This window comes from Acomys minous (assembly GCF_964271855.1).
Source record: "Acomys minous genome assembly, chromosome: 7".
NCBI classification, from domain to species: domain Eukaryota; kingdom Metazoa; phylum Chordata; class Mammalia; order Rodentia; family Muridae; genus Acomys; species Acomys minous.
Genome location: NC_140488.1, coordinates 70,126,508 through 70,146,286, shown reverse-complemented (window position 1 = coordinate 70,146,286; position 19,779 = coordinate 70,126,508). Strand labels below are relative to the sequence as shown.

At 41.1% G+C, this 19,779-nt stretch overlaps 1 protein-coding gene across 4 annotated transcripts in view; it reads left to right on the top strand.

Moving 5' to 3' along the window:
- The window catches only part of ATP7A (ATPase copper transporting alpha), a 117,997-nt gene extending 98,218 nt beyond the window's left edge, over positions 1 to 19,779 (top strand). For all 4 annotated transcript variants that reach the window (XM_084789861.1, XM_084789863.1, XM_084789860.1 and 1 more), the window contains 6 exons: positions 6,119 to 6,265; positions 10,002 to 10,144; positions 12,954 to 13,157; positions 13,672 to 13,789; positions 15,337 to 15,439; positions 16,864 to 19,779. In XM_084789861.1, coding sequence (XP_084645987.1) covers positions 6,119 to 6,265; positions 10,002 to 10,144; positions 12,954 to 13,157; positions 13,672 to 13,789; positions 15,337 to 15,439; positions 16,864 to 17,140 — 992 coding nt within the window. In that variant the 3' untranslated portion in view covers positions 17,141 to 19,779. The remainder of the gene's footprint in view (positions 1 to 6,118; positions 6,266 to 10,001; positions 10,145 to 12,953; positions 13,158 to 13,671; positions 13,790 to 15,336; positions 15,440 to 16,863) is intronic.

Sequence of the window (19,779 nt, the reverse complement as noted above, 5' to 3'; positions counted from 1 at the left end):
GTTTGGTTTCACCCTACGTGTGTGGGCTATCCGGTCTCAGGTTCCTGACCATCCAAACAGTATCAGGAATGAACTCCGTCTCATGGCATGGGCCTCAAGTTAAGTCAGACATTAGTTGGCTACTCCCACAAGTTCTTCACCATCATTGCACTAACATATTACAGAGGCAAGAGAGAATGTATGGCAAAGGGATTGTAGCTGGCTTGGTGTCTACACTTCTCTTTTGGTAGCCTCAGAGTACCTTCCCACACTAAAGAGACTAGAACATAGGGGCGAAGGCTCCATGCAGGCACCAGCTTGACTTCTCCACATTCAATGGTCTGTGCAGATGTTGTCCTTGGCAATGGGGCCCCTCTGTCCTAGTATTAGCCTGGGTTGTTTAGGGATCTCCACAGGACCCCCTTAGCCAACAATGTAAACAAATGTAACTCACTCCCATCACTGGAGTCCTTGCCTGGCTACTAGAGATGGCCAGTTTAGACTTTGTATTCACCATTGCTAAACTAGGATCACTTTCATAGATTCTAGGAAGTTTCCATACCACCTCTGATGGCCCCCCAATTCCAGCTGTCTCTCCCCATACTCTCCTTCCATCCCATCTTCCCTCACCACCTGATCCCTCCCACTCCTATCCCCACCTGTCCCCAGTCTACCCACAAAATCCATTCTATTGCCCCTTTCCAGGGAGATTGTGTATCCCCCCCACACACACCTTGACCCCTCCCTTCTTTTTACCTCACCTCTGAGTTTGTGGATTGTAGTTTGGTTATCATTACTTAGCTCCTAATATAAGTGAACATACCATATTTGTCTTTCTGGGCCTGGTATACCTTACTCAGGATGATTTTTTTTTCTTTTTGCCTACAAATTTCATGATGTCATTTCTTAAAAAATAGCTGAATACATTATATAATATACCACATTTTGTTATCCATTCTTCAGTTAGAGGACATCTAGATTGTTTCCAGTTTCTGGCAGTTACAAATTTAGCCACAATGAACTTAGTTGAGCAAGTGTCTTTATGGTAGGATGCTGTGTCTTTTGGATATGTACCTAAGAATGGTATAGCTGGTCTTAAGGTAGATTGATTCCCAATTTTCTGTGGAACCACCGTATTGATTTCCATAGTGGCTGTACAAGTTTGTACTTCCACCAGCAATGGAGGAGTGTTCCCCTTGCTCCACATTCTTGCCAGAATGAGTTGTCATTTGTCTTTTTGATCTAGTTACTCAGACAGGTGTAAGATGGAATTTCAAAGTACTTTTGATTTGTATTTCCCTGGTGGCTAACAATGTCGAACACTTATTTAAGTGTTTCTCAGCCATTTGAGATTCCTGTATTGAGAATTCTCTGTTTAGCTCTGTACCCGATTTTTAAAAAAAAGATTTATTTATTATGTATATAATATTCTGCTTGCAGGCCAGAAGGGGGCAACAGATCTCATTATAGATGGCTATAAGGCACCATGTGGTTGCCAGGAATTGAACTCAGGTCCTCTGGAAGAGCAGCCAGTGCTCTTAACCTCTGAGCCATCTCTCTAGTCCCCTGCACCTCATTTCTAAATTGGATTATTTGGGGTTTTTTAAATCAGTTTCTTAAGTTCTTTATATATTTTGGATATTGGTCCTCAGTACACCAGACTAGCCTCAAACTCACAAAGATCCACTTACCTCTACTTCCTGAGTGCTGTGATTAAAAGTGTATACCACTGTGACCCACTCAGAGTCCCTGCTTTAATTGTTCACACGCATTCAGGACTTTGATGTCTGCCCTGCTCTGTTCACTCTCCTGCCTCCCTCATTACTCATCTGTCTCCCCCTGATGCCTGACATGTGCTCTGTATTCCAGCAATATTAGTCACCTACCTATAGTTCTTCCTTGTGGCCCACCATTTAGTCTTTATTTTTCTTTCTTGAAAAAAAGTTTCATACAATATATTTTTCTTTTTTTTCTCCACTAACTAATTTATTCATTTGCTTCACATTCTGATCATAGCCCCCCATCTTTCCTCCCAGTCCCCCATTCACACATTCCTTCCAGCATTCTCCCCTCTCCTTCCTTCTCCCCCTCAGAGAAAGGAGAGGTCCCCCATGGATACCAACCTGCCCTGGCACGTTAGGTCACTGCAGAACTAGGAGCATCCTCTTCCACTGAAGCCAAACAAGGAAGCCCAGTTAAAGGAACAAGATCCAAAGGGAAGCAGAGTCAGAGAGGGCTCCAGTTTTTGGGGGATCCACATGAAGACCAAGCTGCACATCTGCAACATATGTGCAGGGGGCCTAGAACCAGTTCTTTGGTTGGTGGTTCAGTCTCTGTGAGCCCCCATGGGCCCAGGTTAGTTGACTCTGTAGGTCTTCTTGTGGAGTCCTTGACCCACTGGCTCCCTCAAATCATTCTCCCAAGTCTTCTACAGCACTCCCTGAGCTCTGTCTAGTGTTTGGCTGTGGGTCTCGGCATGTGTTTCCATGATCTACTGGGTGAAGCCTCTCAGACAGCAGCTCTGCTAGGCTCCTGTCTGAAAGCATTGCAATGTTATCCTTAATAGTGTCAGGGGTTGGCTCTCTTCTGTGGAGTGGGTCTCAGGTTGGGCCAGGCATTGGTTGGACATTTCCGCAATCTTTGCTCTGTCTTTGTCCCTGCATATCTTGTCATAAAATATATTTTGATCATGTTTTTCCTCTTCAACCACTCCTCTCCAATCCTACCCACCTTCATACCCACTCAACTTTGTGTTCTTTCTCTCTCTTTCAAAAAACAAACCCAAAACCACAAAATCCCACAAAAAAAATAAGAAAACTCAATGCAAACAAGCAAAAGACCAATAAGACCAAAGATGCCCAAACAAAGAAAAATGACAAATGTTCACAAAAATACCCTTGAATTCATTTTATGTTGGCCAGCTGCTCTTGGGCACAGGGCATGCCCTAGAGGGTGGTTGATATACCTGCTAGTACTCTATTGGAGAAAATAGATTTTCCCTTTGATAATGAATATCAGTTGCAGATAGCTTCTTGGTTTAGCATTAGGAGCCCATCTAGCTTGAACTTGTGCAGGTTTTGTGCATGCTGCCACAGTCTAAGTTCATATGTGTGTCCATCCTGTTGTGTCTGGAAGGCACTGTTTCCTTGGAGTCATCCATCACCTCTGAGTCTTAAATATTTCTTTGTTCTCTTCTGCTTAGATCCCTGGGTCTTGACGGGAGGGTTTTGGTGAAGACATTTCATTTAGGACTGAGTACTCCAAAGTCTCTCACTCTCTACACACTGTCCAGTTGTAGATCTCTATTAATTTTCACCTTCTGCAAGAAGTAGCTTCTCTGATGTGGTTGAGTGAGGTGCTGATCTGTGGGTATCACAATATATCATTTGGAGTCATCTTATTCCTATGATCCTTTAGCATTAGGTTTTACCCTAGACCCATAATCTATCTAGTCTTGGGATCTTGGCCACTTTAGTAGTGCCAGGTATGGGGTCCATCTCATGGGGTAGTCATTAAATCTGATCAAAAAGTGATTGAGTCACTTCTAGAACATTTGCGCTAATATTGTGCCAGCATGTCTTGCAGGCAGGCCACTGTTGTAGGTTACATGGTTTGTAGCTGGGTGGTGATACTGATGGCTACCTTCTCCTCTGGTGGCATGCGTAGTACCTTCCAGTACTCTGAACACTAGTCAGTAGGAGTGAAGCTTCTACTTAGGCAGCAGCTCGACTTTTCCGTGTCCTATGACATAAGTAAGCGCTATCTTCATGAATAGGGTCTCACAAGTAGAGGGCAAGAAATAACTTTGGCAGTTGCCTACAGGAACCTGAAGATCCAGGAAAGAGACTGAATTAGAAACACAGAATTGTATGTTATTTCAACTGAAAATCCCAGATCGTTCTAGTTTACCAATAAAGACTTAGGATGCAGATGCTGTTGTGAAAAATCTGATAGCTCCTAGAGGCAGAGAAAGTACCCAGCTGAACTTCCTACTCAGCTCATGTCCCAATGGAGAAGGCCCAAAAGGCTCACTAGCTCAGCTGACAGTCCAGGAGGAAAAAGCCAAAAAAACCCAAGGCCCCAAAAGCTAAGGAGCTGAGGAGCTCAAGAGCTAAAGAGCTCAAGCTAAAATCCCAAGAGCTAAAGTTAAAGCCAAAGACCAAGACCTCTTCTACTTCTACAGGCTGTCTTAAATACCCCTCAACTCAAAGTCCCTCCTACTCTTTAATCCCTGTCAGCTGGCTTCTTGCTCCACCTCTTGACCTAGGGCTAACTTTATTAAATTCTGCATACAAATAACTCTTGGATTATAGGTGCGTGTAAGGCTGGCTGAACTACACCTTAATCACCTGTTTACAATAAACGGGAAGTTCTTGGATTAAAGATGTATAAGAGCTCAACCACAAGAAACAGGGATTTACAGTTCAGTCTCAGGGATCACAATTGGATCAAAGGTCCCGTAACAGTTGGGGGCTGGAGAGATGGCTCAGCGGTTAAGAGCACTGGGTGCTCTTCTAGGGGATCCTGAGTTCAATTCCCAGCCACCACATGGTGGCTCATAACCATCTATAAGGTGATCTGATGCCCTCTTCTGGCCTGCAGGTATACATGCAAATAGAGCACTCTTATACATAAAATAAATAAATAAATCCTTTAAAAAAAGAAATACAGAGTTGGGAGTAATTTGATTTGTAGATCTAAGGTATTGGGTACAATAATCAGTAGTTACATGCGATTGCTTAATTTTGAGTTAATTAAAATCTACTTTAGTCGGGTGTGGTGGTGCACGCCTTTGAGCCCAGCACTCAGGAAGTCAGAGGCAGGCAGATAGCTGTGGGTTTGAGGCTGGCCTGGTCTACAGAGTGAGTCCAGTACATCCAGGGCTACACAGAGAAACCCTGTCTCAGAAAAAAAATGATCTCATGTAAAATCCAGCTTTTTGATCATACTGGGCCCTCAGTAACCACATGTGTTGGTTAGTGTCTATAGAATTAAGCAGAACAGGTATAGAGCATTTCCATCATTGCTGGGACAACTGTTCAAACACCATTGGATTTACTAAAATAGGGATCCCTGGAACATTGTGGGAATAGTTCATTGGAATAGTGGAGACTAAAGCTATATTGGAATGAGTTAAAAAGAGGATGGCAAGCGGTCCGTTAGAGACAGCTAGTGGGAGAAATGCTTTTGAGCAGTTCTGCTGTGCACAGAGGCAGGGAAGTGTCACAGCCTGAGCAGTGAGCTCAAGAGAGGTCTCTCCTGATAGGACAGTAGGCATGCAGCAGAGATGGTAGAACACTGATTATTCAGGAAGGAGAGGAGAGAGTAGCTGGAGAGTGATCTGGAACAGGCAAAGGAGTGGCACCTAGTGTACAGGTAGGGAGATTGGCCTTGAGCAGGCACACTTTGTATATCACAGGGAAAACAAGCTGTGTTCTCCAGGAGGCACAGGAGCTGGGAGACACAGCCATGAGACATCCTCTTAGGATTGCAGGGAGCAGATGAGAATGGGGGTCGGGGGAGAAAGCTAGAGATTTGAAAGGAGAGGAGATTCCAAATAGTCATTCTGAAGAGTTCACTAGGAACACACAGTCAAACATATGTCCAACACAGCTAAGAGCTCACTTAAAATTAATGGTTATAAGTTGAAAATGAGACACAGTTGCATATTTACATGCAGCCGATTTCATCTGCTGATGTACACTAAGTATTTGAATTGTGGTGGAAGGTCAAAGAGAAAACGTCAGTAAGAAGGGAACCTCTGAACTAATATATTCTTACTGTCCCCCTCACCCCCCCCCCCGCAATCTCCCTGCTGGAGATTGAACCTAGAGCCTCACTCATGCTAGGAAAGCACTCAGCCACTGAGCTATATCCCCAGCTCTTGATCTGGCTCTTGTACAGTATGAAGGACTTTGTTATTTGCAGAGAAAGGTTAAGGACATTTGGGTTTCGGTAACAACATGGGCTCAGAGGTATGAAAGAGCAGAATGTATTCACGGAAAACTTGAAAATCACTCTTAGAGGTATATCTACCAAAAGTGCACTGTAGAGCCTGTAAGTTAGTAGGGAGACCTTGCCTCATGAGATGGATTTAACGGTTACATAAGGTCACTGAATGGTATTTTTGTACTTCTAGATGCTGTTCATACTCAGCAGTACAAAGTCCTCATTGGTAACCGGGAATGGATGATTAGAAATGGTCTTGTTATAAGCAGTGATGTAGATGATTCCATGATTGAACACGAAAGAAAAGGCCGGACTGCTGTCTTGGTGACAATCGATGGTAAAGTGTCCCTGAAATATACTGACATAGTTGTGAGCTCCCTTGTTGTTTTATGTGTTTGTGAAACTTAACTCTGAGGTTTATTTCAAAGAGGTTTGAATAGAACACAAAGTTAAAATATTAGCAAAATATGATTGTTAATAATTCAAGCTTTTCAGGCTATGAGGATGAGACCTGATAGGCTGTGACCGTATGGTGGGGGAGGAGGTCCCCTTCTGTCACAGTCCTAGGGGAGGGGAATGGGGTGGAAGAGGGAGGGAGGGAGGAATGGGAGGAGACAAGTGAGAGGATAACAATTTAGATGTAATTGGAATAAATTAATTCAATAAAAAATAATTCAGGCTTTTCTCACCAGCTGTTTGCACTTGGGAGCCTGAGGTAGGAGAATTGTGACTTTAACAATGACACAGGAAGACTCTATCTCAGAAAACAAGCCAGACAGGCATAGTGGTACATGCCTGTAACTCCAGCATTTAGGAAGTAGAAGCAATAGTTGAAGACTAGGCTCTGTAGTGAGTTCAGAGCTAACCTGTGCCACATGAGACCCTGTCTAAAAAAGACAAAACAAAACCCGAAACACTAAATTCAGCTGGGGGAGGCAAAACAACCTCATGTTGGGCCCTAAGTTTAATTCCCAACACCAAAAAAGTTTTAAAACTTTAAAAAAGAACTTTGCAGCCAAGCCTAATAGTGCTGTACATCTTTTAATCCCAGCACTTGAGAAGCAGAGTTAGGCAGATCTCTGTGAATTCAAGGCTAGCCTGGTCTATGTAGCAAGTTCCATGCCAACCAAAGCTACATAGTGATACCATGTCTCAAAAAAAAAAAGTTTTCTTGCATCTCTTCACTTCTGTTATTTTCTTTCCTTGACTGAAAGTTAATCATGGATTTAGAAAAAATTAAATGGGCAGGGCATGGTGGCGCACGCCTTTAATCCCAGCCTTTGGAGGCAGAGGCAGGTAGATCTCTGTGAGTTCGAGGCCAGCCTGGTCTTCAAAGAGAGTTCCAGTCAAGGATTTAAACAGAGAAACCCTGTCTCAAAAAGGAGAGAGAGAGAGAGAGAGAGAGAGAGAGAGAGAGAGAGAGAGAGAGAGAAGTAATAACAGTAAAATAGCACAAGTTTTAATTTCATGTATTCTATTCCTGGTATGTTGATATATTTATATATCTTTGTATATATATATATATATATAATACTATTTTTACTTTCTTGGATTTGTGTCTATGTGGTGTGCATGCATATGTTTGTGTGTGTTCACATGTATGTGGGTGCAGGTGTATATGTAGGCCTGATGTTGGGTATCTTCCTTAATGGATCCTAACCTTATATATTGAGGCAAGGTGTTTTGCTGAATTTGAACTCTAGTTTCCCCTAGTGTCTAGCCAGCCAACTTTTTCCAGTCAACCTTTGTCTCTACCTCTGCAGTGCTGAGATTACAGGCAGACAGCTAAATCAATCCAGCTTTTTACCTGGGTTCTACACATCTAAACTCTGGTCCTCATGTTTTTGTGACAAGCATTTTACCTCTGAACCATCTCCCAAGTCTCTTGTTTTTTTAAGATGAAGCCTCGTGTATCCCAAGATGGCCTCAAACTCACTATGCAGTGAGAAAGACCTGGAACTACTGAGCCTCCTGTCTCTACCTTCCTCTTCTTCTTTTTTGTATTTGTTTTTTGAGACAAGGTTTCCTGTTAGCCTTGGTTGTCCTGGACTCACTTCGTAGACCAGACCAGGCTGGCCTCAAACTCACAGAAATCCACCTGCCTCTGCCTCCTGAGTGCTTGGATTAAAGGGGTGTGCCACCACACCTGGCGCTAAATGTACTTTTTATATGTAAAATTTATGTCAGTAAAATTGAATAATTTCAAATCTTGTGCAGGGCATGGTGGCACATGCCTGTACTCCTAGCACTTTGAAGGCAGAGGCAGGCAGATCCCTGAGTTCGAGGCCAGCCTGGTCTACAAAGTGAGTCCAGGACAGCCAGGGCTGAGTATATGCTGTTCTTACAGAGGACCAGAGTTTAATTGTAGCACCCATGTTGGGTGGTTCACAGCTACCTGTAATCTTAGCTGCAGAAGATGATCTCTCCACCTCTTCTGGTATCCATAGGCATACATGTGTGCATACTTACATACATACAAATTAAATCTCAAAAAAAAAAATTGGAACCCTTTCAGAAACCCTATCTTGGAAAAAAAATCCTTTTGGAGATGTAGCTCAGCAATAAAGTACTTGCCTAGCATGCTTAAAGCTCTGGGTTTCATAGCTAGTGCTAGGAGAAAAAAAGGAAAAAAATTTAGCTGTGGTTATGAGCATCTTGGGAGGATTGGGCAGGAAGACTGGGTTTGAGAGTATGTGGGACTACATACTGAGATAGATCTAAAAAAAAAAAAAAGCAAGCTCTGGGGCCTAAGTTCAAACTGTAGTTTTACACATACAAAACTAAGGTTCTTTGTACACATACTATTTTATTGTGGTTTGTTTTACTTGAAATATTTCCATTGTTGCCATATAGTTGTATTATATATTTATTTCTGCAGTTTTGGTGACCAAATACAGGATTGTATATAGGACTACACCCCATAATTCTAGAATGTTATTTTAATCTACATGCTGTATAATCATTCCCATGTTTTTGGATATTTTTTCTCTCTTCACTTGTATGTTTGTGTATATGTATCTGTCTGTCTATATGAGGGCACATGTGTTCCACAGTGCATAGGTAGAGGTCAAAGGACAACTTATGGGAGTCAGTTCTCTCCATTCAACATTTGGATCTTGAAGATCAAACTCAGGTTGTCAGGCAACCCCTCTAACCCACTGAGACATCCTGCTGGCCCCAAACGATTCTTGATATTTTATCATAATACTGCAATAAGCATACATAATAGTTTACATGCTTCCTACTTGATAGGATAAATTTCCAGTTCTGAGATTATTTACTCAACATTTATAATCCTTGCTAAGTATAAAGATAGTGACTTCATAATTTTAGGCACAAGAAAAAACAGAGAATAACACTTTACTCCATTGCAGTGCGGGTGTGTGAAATATGTACACACACATGCACATGATAGCCAGAGAACAGTAGGTATCTTACCCTATCACTCTCTACCTTATTTGCTTAAGGCAGGGTCCCTCAATGACCTGGAAGTAGACTGATAGCCAGCAAGCCACAATGATCCTGTCTTGATCCTACTGCCCAGTATTAGGTTACTTGGACTTGAGTCCTCATGCTTGTGCAACAAGTGCTCTTATCCACTGAGTCATCTCTCCGCCCTCTTAGTTTTCTTTTTCTTTTCTTCTTTAATTTTTGTTTGTTTGTTTGTTTGTTTGTTTGTTTTGAGACAGGGTTTCTCTGTGTAGCCTTGGCTGTCCTGGACTGGCTTTGTAGACCAGGCTGGCCTTGAACTCACAGAGATCCTGCCTCTGCCCTCCCAAGTGCTGGGATTAAAGGCGTACACCACCTTTAGTTTTGTTTTTCAAACAGAAGAATATTTTCTTACTACTACTTTCATTAAATATCCCTACTTTACTCTGAATTTTCCCCAACCAAATACGGAAGCTTATCACACAACATGTGATATAAAGTTTGCATGTGAGATCAGAATGTTTCGAGTTAAACCAGCCCTCAGTGACTTGACAAACTTCATTTCTTTCTCAAATGTTATTCTACTGTACTATTATTCCTTGTTCACCACAACCCAACTGTCTTTTCTGCTGCCCCTGTATTAGATGAGCTGTGTGGCTTGATAGCCATCGCTGACACTGTGAAGCCTGAGGCAGAGCTTGCTGTCCACATTCTGAAGTCTATGGGCTTAGAAGTAGTTCTGATGACTGGAGACAACAGTAAAACAGCTCGATCCATTGCTTCTCAGGTAATTAACTGGTTTACTTACTTATTGGGTCAGACACATTGCTAACATCTCACTGTAAATATACAATTTTTCCTTCCATTTAAGTGCTAAGAAAGTCACATTACTTATTATTTGCATTATCATCAAGTAGACATCCCTAACTGCTTAAATCCAATCAGCATGGTATAGTAGAAGGTACTTGTATGTTACTGATGTACGTGAAGAGGTTGTGGGATGTTTGAGTGACGTCGCTGCTCTCTGGTTTTTGTTGATGCTTCCTTTGAAATGATGCACATAGTTTTCAGCAGTGCTGCCAATTTGTCTGTTTGTTTGTTTTAACAAAATCTGAAACGTTCCATTTTATCAGTAAAGACCGAGGAACCAGATGCTGGGGTGAAAGCCTGCTAGCTCAGAGAAGCAGAGAAAGAACCCACATGACCTTCCTACTCAGCAGATATCCCAGAAGGAAAAAGCCCCTTCTCCTTCTCCACACTGTCTTAAAAACTCCTCAAACTCAAGGCCCTTCCCTTCTATTTCCTGTGTGTCTCTCTATCCATCCTGCCTTTCTCTTACTCTCTGTTTTTTTCCTATGTTCACTTCCTATCAACTGGTTGCTTGCTCCACCTCTTGACCTATGGTTGACTTTATTTAATTCTGTTTACAATAGTCAAGCAGAAAGCTCTTAGATTAAAGGGATGTCCTAGAGCTGAGCCACACCACAATTAGAAACAGGTTTTTTCTGTAAACACAATCTTGGGATTCACTATATGATCAAATATCCTGCAACAGACCAGCCACGGTGACGCATGCCTTTAATCCCAGCACTTAATAGGCAGAGGCAGATGAATCTCTGTGATTTCGAGGCCAGCCTGATCTACAGAGTCCAGGACAGCTAAGGCTACACAGAGAAACTTTGTGTCAAAAAAACAAAACAAACAAACAAAAAATCATGCAACAGCCAGACCTTCAATATTCCCTGCTGTTAACATGGCAGCAGCTACCTGCTGGGTCCTCTCTGATCCATTCTGGATGCCAAGTGAAACTCTTCTTTGACATACCATTTTTCCTAACCTACATTTGTTTCATCTCCATCGTCTGTCTGTCTGTCTGTCTGTCTTTCTTTCTTTCTTTCTTTCTTTCTTTCTTTCTTTCTTTCTATTTACTTACTTACTTATTTTTTGGTTTCTCAAGACAGGGTTTCTCTGTGTAGCTTTGGCTGTCCTGGACTCACTTTGTAGACCAGGCTGGCCTCGAACTCACAGCAATCTACCTGCCTCTCCCTCCCTGAGTGCTGGGATTTCAGGCATGCGCCACCACACCTGGCAACATTTTTCAATTTAAAAACTTAGAGTGCCTTTTCTCCTAGTGTGTATGTATGTAGGGTGTGTGTGTGCATGCAAGACAATATATCTTTATTCATATCTTTTTTGTTTTGCTTATTTTTCAAGACAGGGTTTCTCTTTGTAGTCCTGGCTGTCCTAGACTCACTTTGTAGACCAGGCTGGCCTCAAACTCACAGAGATTCACCTGCCTCTGCCTCCCTGAGTGCTGGGATTACAGGTGTACACCACTGTGCTTGACGTTTGTTCATATCTTAGCATATAAAATTATTCCATTTGTTCTAAACTGCTGCATGGAATTCTATAATATGGATGGATCATAATTTATGTTACCATCCCCCTAGTGGTAGACATTTATGTAGTTTTGAGTTTTTCATTTCTTTTTTATTTTGTTTTGTTTTCTCGAGACAGGGTTTCTCTGTGTTAGCCCTGACTGTTTTGGACCCACTTTGTAGACCAGGCTGGCCTTGAACTCACTGCGATCCACCTGCCTCTCCATCCCAAGTGCTGGGATTGAAATTTTCATTTCTGTAAACAGGCAATGAATGAAAAATGTCCTTGACATATTTAGACATGAAAGAGTCTGTGCAGAATATAGGTAAAGTTTATTTTTCCATAGCAGATGATGTGCACACTTTGATGGATGCTGTCTTCCTGTAGACAGTTTCATTTTGTCCATACAAACAGTGAGGAAGGTTGCTCGCTGGGTAGAAATATGGCTCAGCCAGTAAAGAACTAGCTCCTCTTGCAGAGGATACAGGTTTGGTTCCCAACACCCACATAGTGGCTCACAACCATCTTTAAGTCCAGTTGCAGGGCATCAAGCACCCTGTTCTGCCTCTGTGAGCACCAGACACATGTACAGTGTGCTTATGTATACACAGGCAAAACATTCATAAGATTAAAAATAAATAACTTTTAAAAAATAAAAATGTCAGGGCTGGAGAGATGGCTCAGTGGTTAAGAGCACTGGCTGCTTTTCCAGAAGACCTGGGTTCAATTCCCAGTATTCAAGTTGGCAGCTCACAACCCTCTGTAACCCCAGTTCAAGAGGATCTGATGCCCTCACACAGATTTGCATGCAGCCAAAACCACTTAGCACATAAAATAAAAATAAATGCGTAATTTAAAAATGTAAAAAAGAATGATGATCACTGGATATTTTGAGTCTTTCCAAATGTAAACATGTGGCTGATTAAAAATGATGACTCCTAGCCAGGCGTGCTGGTGCAGGCCTTTGATCCTAGTACCTGGGAGGCAGAGGGAGGTGGATCACTGTGAGTTCGAGGCCAACCTGGCCTACAAAAGCGAGTCCAAGATAGCTAGGACTGCAGAGAGACCCTGTTTTGATAAACCAAAAAAAGAAAGGAAGGAAAGGAAAGGAAAAAAAGGAAAAGAAAAGAAAAAAAGATGCCTCCTTGTTCTGAGCTGAGCCTTATTTGCAGTGCTCAATATTACTTTCTGAAATTGAGCTGATTTTCTCCACATAGGTTGGCATTACTAAGGTGTTTGCTGAAGTGCTACCTTCCCATAAAGTTGCTAAGGTGAAACAGCTTCAAGAGGAGGGAAAACGTGTGGCAATGGTAGGAGACGGAATCAATGATTCTCCAGCTCTGGCTATGGCAAATGTTGGAATTGCCATTGGCACGGGCACAGATGTAGCCATTGAAGCAGCTGATGTGGTTTTGATAAGGGTAAGTCCTGGGGCTCCAGTGGTGCAGTCAGTTAGCAGGCAGCACTTATACACTAAGAGTGGGTCCTGTGGTCTGAGACGGGAGCAGTGAGAGATTGCCTGCCGTGGTTAGTGGTAGTGCTATAAACATACTTAGCGGTCCCGCCTCAAGTCCTATGTTCCTAGCTATGAAGACTGAGTGGCAGTATAGTTATTTTCACTACTTCCTCACTGACTTTCTCAGGCCAGCAGTACAAGTGAGAATCACAAGCCTCTGATGTGAAAATAAGATTTAACAATAATGTAACTATCTGCTACAATATTCACTGATATTATCTAAATATTCAGTCTTTATACTGGCCCACAACCTTGAAAGCATTTTCAGAGCCCTCAAAAAAGTTTCTAAATACTTTTCTTCCAACCTTGACTCAAGGCTTAGCAATGTCTGAAATTTGTGTTTAATTCACATATGTAATCCCCGATGTACACAGTGGAGTTAGAGTCTCACCAGTATCACCGATCTCTCTCTCTCTCAGAATGACCTTCTGGATGTTGTGGCAAGTATCGACTTGTCAAGGAAGACAGTCAAGAGGATTCGAATCAATTTTGTCTTTGCTCTAATTTATAATCTGGTTGGAATTCCCATCGCTGCTGGTATGTGACTTTTCAAACAGTTTTGACTTTTGTGGCTAAAGTCATTAGACACCTAGCATACAGAACAAATTAGACTTACTATGTTTAGTTTTGACATATACCCTGCTGCTGTGATGAGAGGCAATGCTAAAACCAGTAACGTTCAACAAAATTCATTATAGCCTAAGAATTTATAGATATTTTGATACTTTAAATTTTTCCCTCCAATGTTATAATTTGAAAATTTTCACACCTAAGTAAATGTTGAAAAATTGTACAGAAAAACCTGTGCCTACATACAGGAATACACACACACATAATTAAAATTAAAATAAATCTCTTAAAAATAAACTCTGTATTGATCACCTAAACCAAATGCTATTTTGTTACCTTGCTTTATATCATTCTCCATCTAGATAGTTTATTTACTTACTTATTTTTGCTGAATAAAAGGAATTTACATATAATTTTACTACCTAAATACAACCACTGTTACCATTTTAAACTTCCTTCCCGTTATTTTGACTCTGCATTCAGTTTGGTCTTGCCATGTAGTTTTGAATTTCATATAATATTCTATTGTAGTCAGCAGGTCTTCTTTTATACTAAGAGACCAAGTGACAGAGTGATTAGAGAAATATGAACAATAAACAGCAACACACTTAGCCAGGTGTAGTGCCACACGCCTGGAAGGCAGAGGCAGGTGGATCGCTGTGAGTTCAAGGCCACCCTGGTTTACAAAGTGAGTCCAGGACAGCCAAGGCTAACACAGAGAAACCCTGTCTCAAAAAACCAAATAGACAAACAAACAGAAAAAAAGCACAAATGCTTAAAGTGACTCTCTTAAATTTAGATATTTTCTAGGTATTAATAATGACAAGAAATAAAATTCTGAGAGAACTAATGAAAACGAGGAAACAGTGACAAGTAGTTACCTCTTTCTCCTCATTCTTGATGGTTTGAAATGTAAACTAACTAAAGTTGGCCAAGTATGGTACTGCATGCCTAGGTCAATCCCAACACTTGAAAGACAGCACTTAATACAGTCCTCTGTGAGTTTGAGGCTAGATAAGGCTCCATAGTGAGACCCTGTCTCAGAAAAAGAAAGATCAGAAAAAGCAAGTGTGTGTGAATTAGTAGAGCATGACCTCCGATATGCTAGAGAAATAAAGAATACCTACCTACAGTTATCAGGACGCAGCTGTCTCTCCCCTGGGATGCACCCTAGGAATCTCTTAAACATGGCTACAGGACATATGCACAAGAATATTTATGACGCCTTTAATCCTAGCACTTGGGAGGCAGAGGCAGGTGGATTGCTGTGAGTTTTTCGAGGCCAGCCTGGTCTACAAAGTGAGTCCAGGACAGCCAAGGCTACACAGAGAAACCCTGTCTTGAAAAATAAAAATAAGAATATTATACAGTACTCTTACAAGGAAAAATTGACACCCACACAAATTTCCAGAATCAAGGGATAAAATGCTGAAGAAATAAGAAGTTGTGCATATGTTAGAAATGTGTTGATAATTCATTTAGTACTGCCTACTCTAATTCAAGCTTGTCTCTAGGAGTTTTTCTGCCCATTGGTTTGGTTCTGCAACCCTGGATGGGATCTGCAGCAATGGCTGCTTCATCTGTTTCTGTAGTACTTTCTTCCCTCTTCCTCAAACTGTAAGTGTGATGACTTGTTCATATTGGTATTTCATATGCTTTCTAACATCCAGATTTTGTTAGTAGGTTTGATTCTTATATTGATGTATTGGTGTGTTATGCCAAAATAACTGTGTGTGTGTGTGTGTGTGTGTGTGTGTGTGTGTGTGTGTGTGTGTGTGTGTGTGCGTGTGCCGGTGCATGCACGCACATGTACACATAGGTATGTACATGTATACACTTGCGCGTAGAGGTCAGAGGTCAACATCTGGTGTCTTCTATTTTCTTTATATTTTGAGGCAGAGTCTCTAACTGAACCTGGAGTTCAGCAGTTCAGCTAAACTGGAAAACAAGCCCCCAGGCTCCTCCTGCTTCACCGCCCTAGCAGCAGGACAGGTGCAGGCCACTACACTCAGCTTTCATGTGGGTGCTGAGGATCCTATCTTGGGTTGTCCTTTGTGTATAGCAATCACTTTATCCACTGAGCCAACTTCCCAGACGTCTAAATAATTCTTAGGAATTATTAGGTAGTAATTGATAAATAGCAGCAAGTTGTGTGTGGTGGTGTACACTTGTTTTTTTAAAAATAATTTTACTTATTTATTTATTTATTTATTTTGGTTTTTTGAGACAGGGTTTCTCTGTGTAGCCTTGGCTGTCCTGGACTCACTTTGAAGACCAGGCTGGCCTCGAACTCACAGTGATCTGCCTGCCTCTGCCTCCCGAGTGCTGGGATTAAAAGTGTGTGCCACCACCCCTGGCTTATTTTTTATTATGTGTATATATATATTTGTATATTATTATACACATATAAAATAAACTATATACAGCAAGAAGACCCACGAAACAATCAGGAATTATATTAAGGTTACATTCATAGTGTTTTGGCTATTTATATTTGGCAACATTGAAGAAAGCATTTTATTTTCTTGGCGAGTTCTAAAATTCTGAATGTAAGTCAATATCTATCATATCTCATCTCTATCAACTTAAAACATCTATCTAGACCTAAAAGCATCTTAACCCCTAAACAGCTAAGCTTAATTGTGAAACTAAACTATCTGGTCTTCAACCTCATCAGAGACTTGAGAAGGAGAAAAACTAATTACCTGTGTAAACAGGAAGTACAGATTAGCAGCTTCCAAACTGAAAAAAAAAAAAAGACACTTGTAATCCACTCAGAGGAAGGGGCGAGAGGGCCAAATAGCCCAGCCTAAGCTACATAGTAAAGACCCTGTCTTAAAACAAAAGGAAAAGCTAAGTAGTTACATTTTCTGTAGTGTGTGTATTGTAGACAGAAGCCCAAAATGGGGTCCGGTGTCATATACTAGGTTTTAGAAGTGGGTTTTGGAGCCACCTTTGCACATCTCATACTGAAGAAATCTCCTCTTATTTGTCTACACAAGCATCTAGTTAACATTTGACTGCTTCAAACTTACATCCAGTTACAGGAAACCAACTTATGACAACTATGAGATGCGTTCCCGGAGCCACACAGGACAGAGGAGTCCTTCAGAAATCAGCGTTCACGTTGGAATAGATGATGCCTCCAGGAATTCCCCAAGACTGGGTTTGCTGGACCGGATTGTCAATTACAGCAGAGCCTCCATAAACTCACTACTGTCTGACAAGCGCTCCCTCAACAGTGTTGTTACCAGCGAACCTGACAAGCACTCGCTTCTGGTGGGAGACTTCCGGGAAGATGACGACACCACACTGTGAAAGGAAGGCCTCAGGGGATGCTGCTAGTTGAAGTTCATGTGCACTGACCCAACACTTAGCACTGTCATGGAAGGATCTCATGTCAGTCTCATGCTCTTATGTTCAGGATTCTATCTTAGATCTGTTTGTTAATGGCAAAAACATCTTTCTCAGGGCAGGAGCTCTGAACCTAGCATTACCCAACGAATTCCTAGCAGGTTTTGTTTTATTAGGGATACAGAGGGTAGAGCAGCAAATTTAGAACAAGCTCTATAGTTAGAAGTTGCTAACTTGTTGCTAATATGACAGATCATCTTTTGACCAAAAAACAGTGCCCAAAGACAGGATGATTTTAAAATGTGAAGATTTGAGAGCACGACCTTGAGGATTCTCTTGAGCCTATATCCTTGCCCCATTGGGGAACAACGGCTTTCAAAGCACTGTACAAAGCATCTAGTTTAGAAGGGAAACAGTTGCAACTGTTCGAAAATAGATGTGCCTTATTTATTGTAGGCTTGCTTTCACCTTACAATGCCTGGGTCCTTGTCCTTCAGTTCCTAAGAGCCTCTAGGATGGCTTTTGTCACCTTCTTTCAAGTGAGCCAAGTTTAGGTGGATTTTACCTTGACTAAAAGGAACTGAAAACAATCACGTGGAGTGTGGCAGGAAGATTAAAAGATCAAAGCCAGCCTGAGCTATGTACGCTAAGACTCTGTCTTAAAACACTTTTGTAACTGACAGCTCTTCTGAAGTCTTGCTTTTCTTATTATATCGTGTGGCTCAGAGGACCGGAAGCTCTGCAGAGTTCTCTGTCTTTCTCCTTCTCTCGTTCCTCCTGCAGCTCCCCCAGCCCCGTGCTAGCTTTCCGTTCTCTGCTGCTGAATTCAGCTTCATTCATAGTGCGGTCTGTCCATCAGCCCCAGCCTAGAAACTTAACATTTGAGCCTCTGTCACTGGAAAGGTCCTTAAAGATTAACACTAATATTTTAACATATATATGCCATATAAACGTACCTGGACTAACTAAATTCATCTTTTGGAATACAATCACTTGGCTGGTGTATTATAATTTAGTAAAATTTTAGTTACCTCTTATGTTTTAGATAACTTATCAAATTGACTTTAAAATAGTCTTATCACACAAAACTGCTTTTATGAGAAACATAGCAAAGTATAATAGAGAAATCAGAATATCCCTTGTTTATATCTTGTAGTCAAATATATTTTTCTTTTGTTCAAAACATTTTAAACAAAGTTTTAATCTTTTATTTGCATGTCCTACTTTAAGCCAATAGCACAATGCCTAACATATATGATTTATGCTCTGAAAATGTTATTTTCTCCTTTTAAGTCAATATTGAAATATAAAAGTCATTTTTATATTAGCAGAGCATAAAGTGAAATGTAGAATGGGGTTTTTCCATTCCACACCCCCACTTTCTCTCTTATTCCTTCACATCCCACACCCAAAAAACGTTTACATTCTTCAACACTGTTTTTCCAGATTTGAAAAAGACCTAACTTGTATCTCAGCTGTCTTAGAGAGGTGAAACTTTTGATGAAGGTGCTATTAACCTAGAAAGGCAAGTCTGTTTTTATAAAGTATGAATGAGTTTGTATGTTAAGCTCCATTTTAAACCAGTTAAGCTCCATTTTAAACCAATACCTATGCCATCTTGCGAGTTTGAGTTTGACCATTTGTTTCTTAGTTCTAGCAGGCCGCCAGAACATAACTTGACTTCTAGAAGGAACAACTAATATTAGAGGTGTATAATAGGGTTTTTTTTTTCTTGCTCTGGATCCAAATTGAGAATAGAAGTCCCCCAGCCCTCAGCCAGTTACTCCTTCTGTTATGCATGTGCTACTGAGGCCTCCTCTTGCCTCCACATCATTATAGAGGAGTGAGAATAGCATTTCAGTTTGAGAGAAACTGTGTTCCTAGGAGAGGGGCTCGTGTAGAGAGAGTCAAGCGCATTGCTTTCAGTTGGCCGCTAGCTTTAAGTATTGACTTACTGCTGGGAATGGGCTTTGTAAGAGCATGCATGCTTCTAGGTGTGCGCGCACGCTAGAGAGACCACAAGAATGGAAACTCTTTTCTAGCTGCATCTGGTTTCGGTTCTCATTCGTGCTCTGCCACTCTTCTGAAGTCACTCAGCAACCATTCTCTCTGTCAGAAGGCACCATGGACACTTTGTTGTCCAGTGCTACTGCGGATTCACCTAGGGGGCACCTTTAGCTTAAATATCCAAAGATGCCTTTTGAATTTAAAGATTAAAACACAACTAGAGTATTTACTATTGTAGTTTTAAAAGTATAGTTGTCAGATGTGGACTAGAAATGTTGCTTTTCCTACTTTAGTATCAACATTTTAAGAAATTAAATTTGATGCCTTATGAACAAATAATTTTGTATTATGCTTTAATTTTTTCTTAAAAAATTATTCTTCCTTGGGATATACAGAATGCTTGAAATAGCACTAGAGGTAAGATGTTTCAAAAAATGTGAGTGTATACAGCTTAAAATCAAAAAGCTTTAGTAGAGGATTTTTCCATTACTTGTAGATTCTGTTTTAAAATTATTTTTCCTTAATATTTATTTTACTCGAATTTGTTATTTTCTTTGGATGAGGCATCTGGTTACAGATTCTTTTTTTTTTTTTTT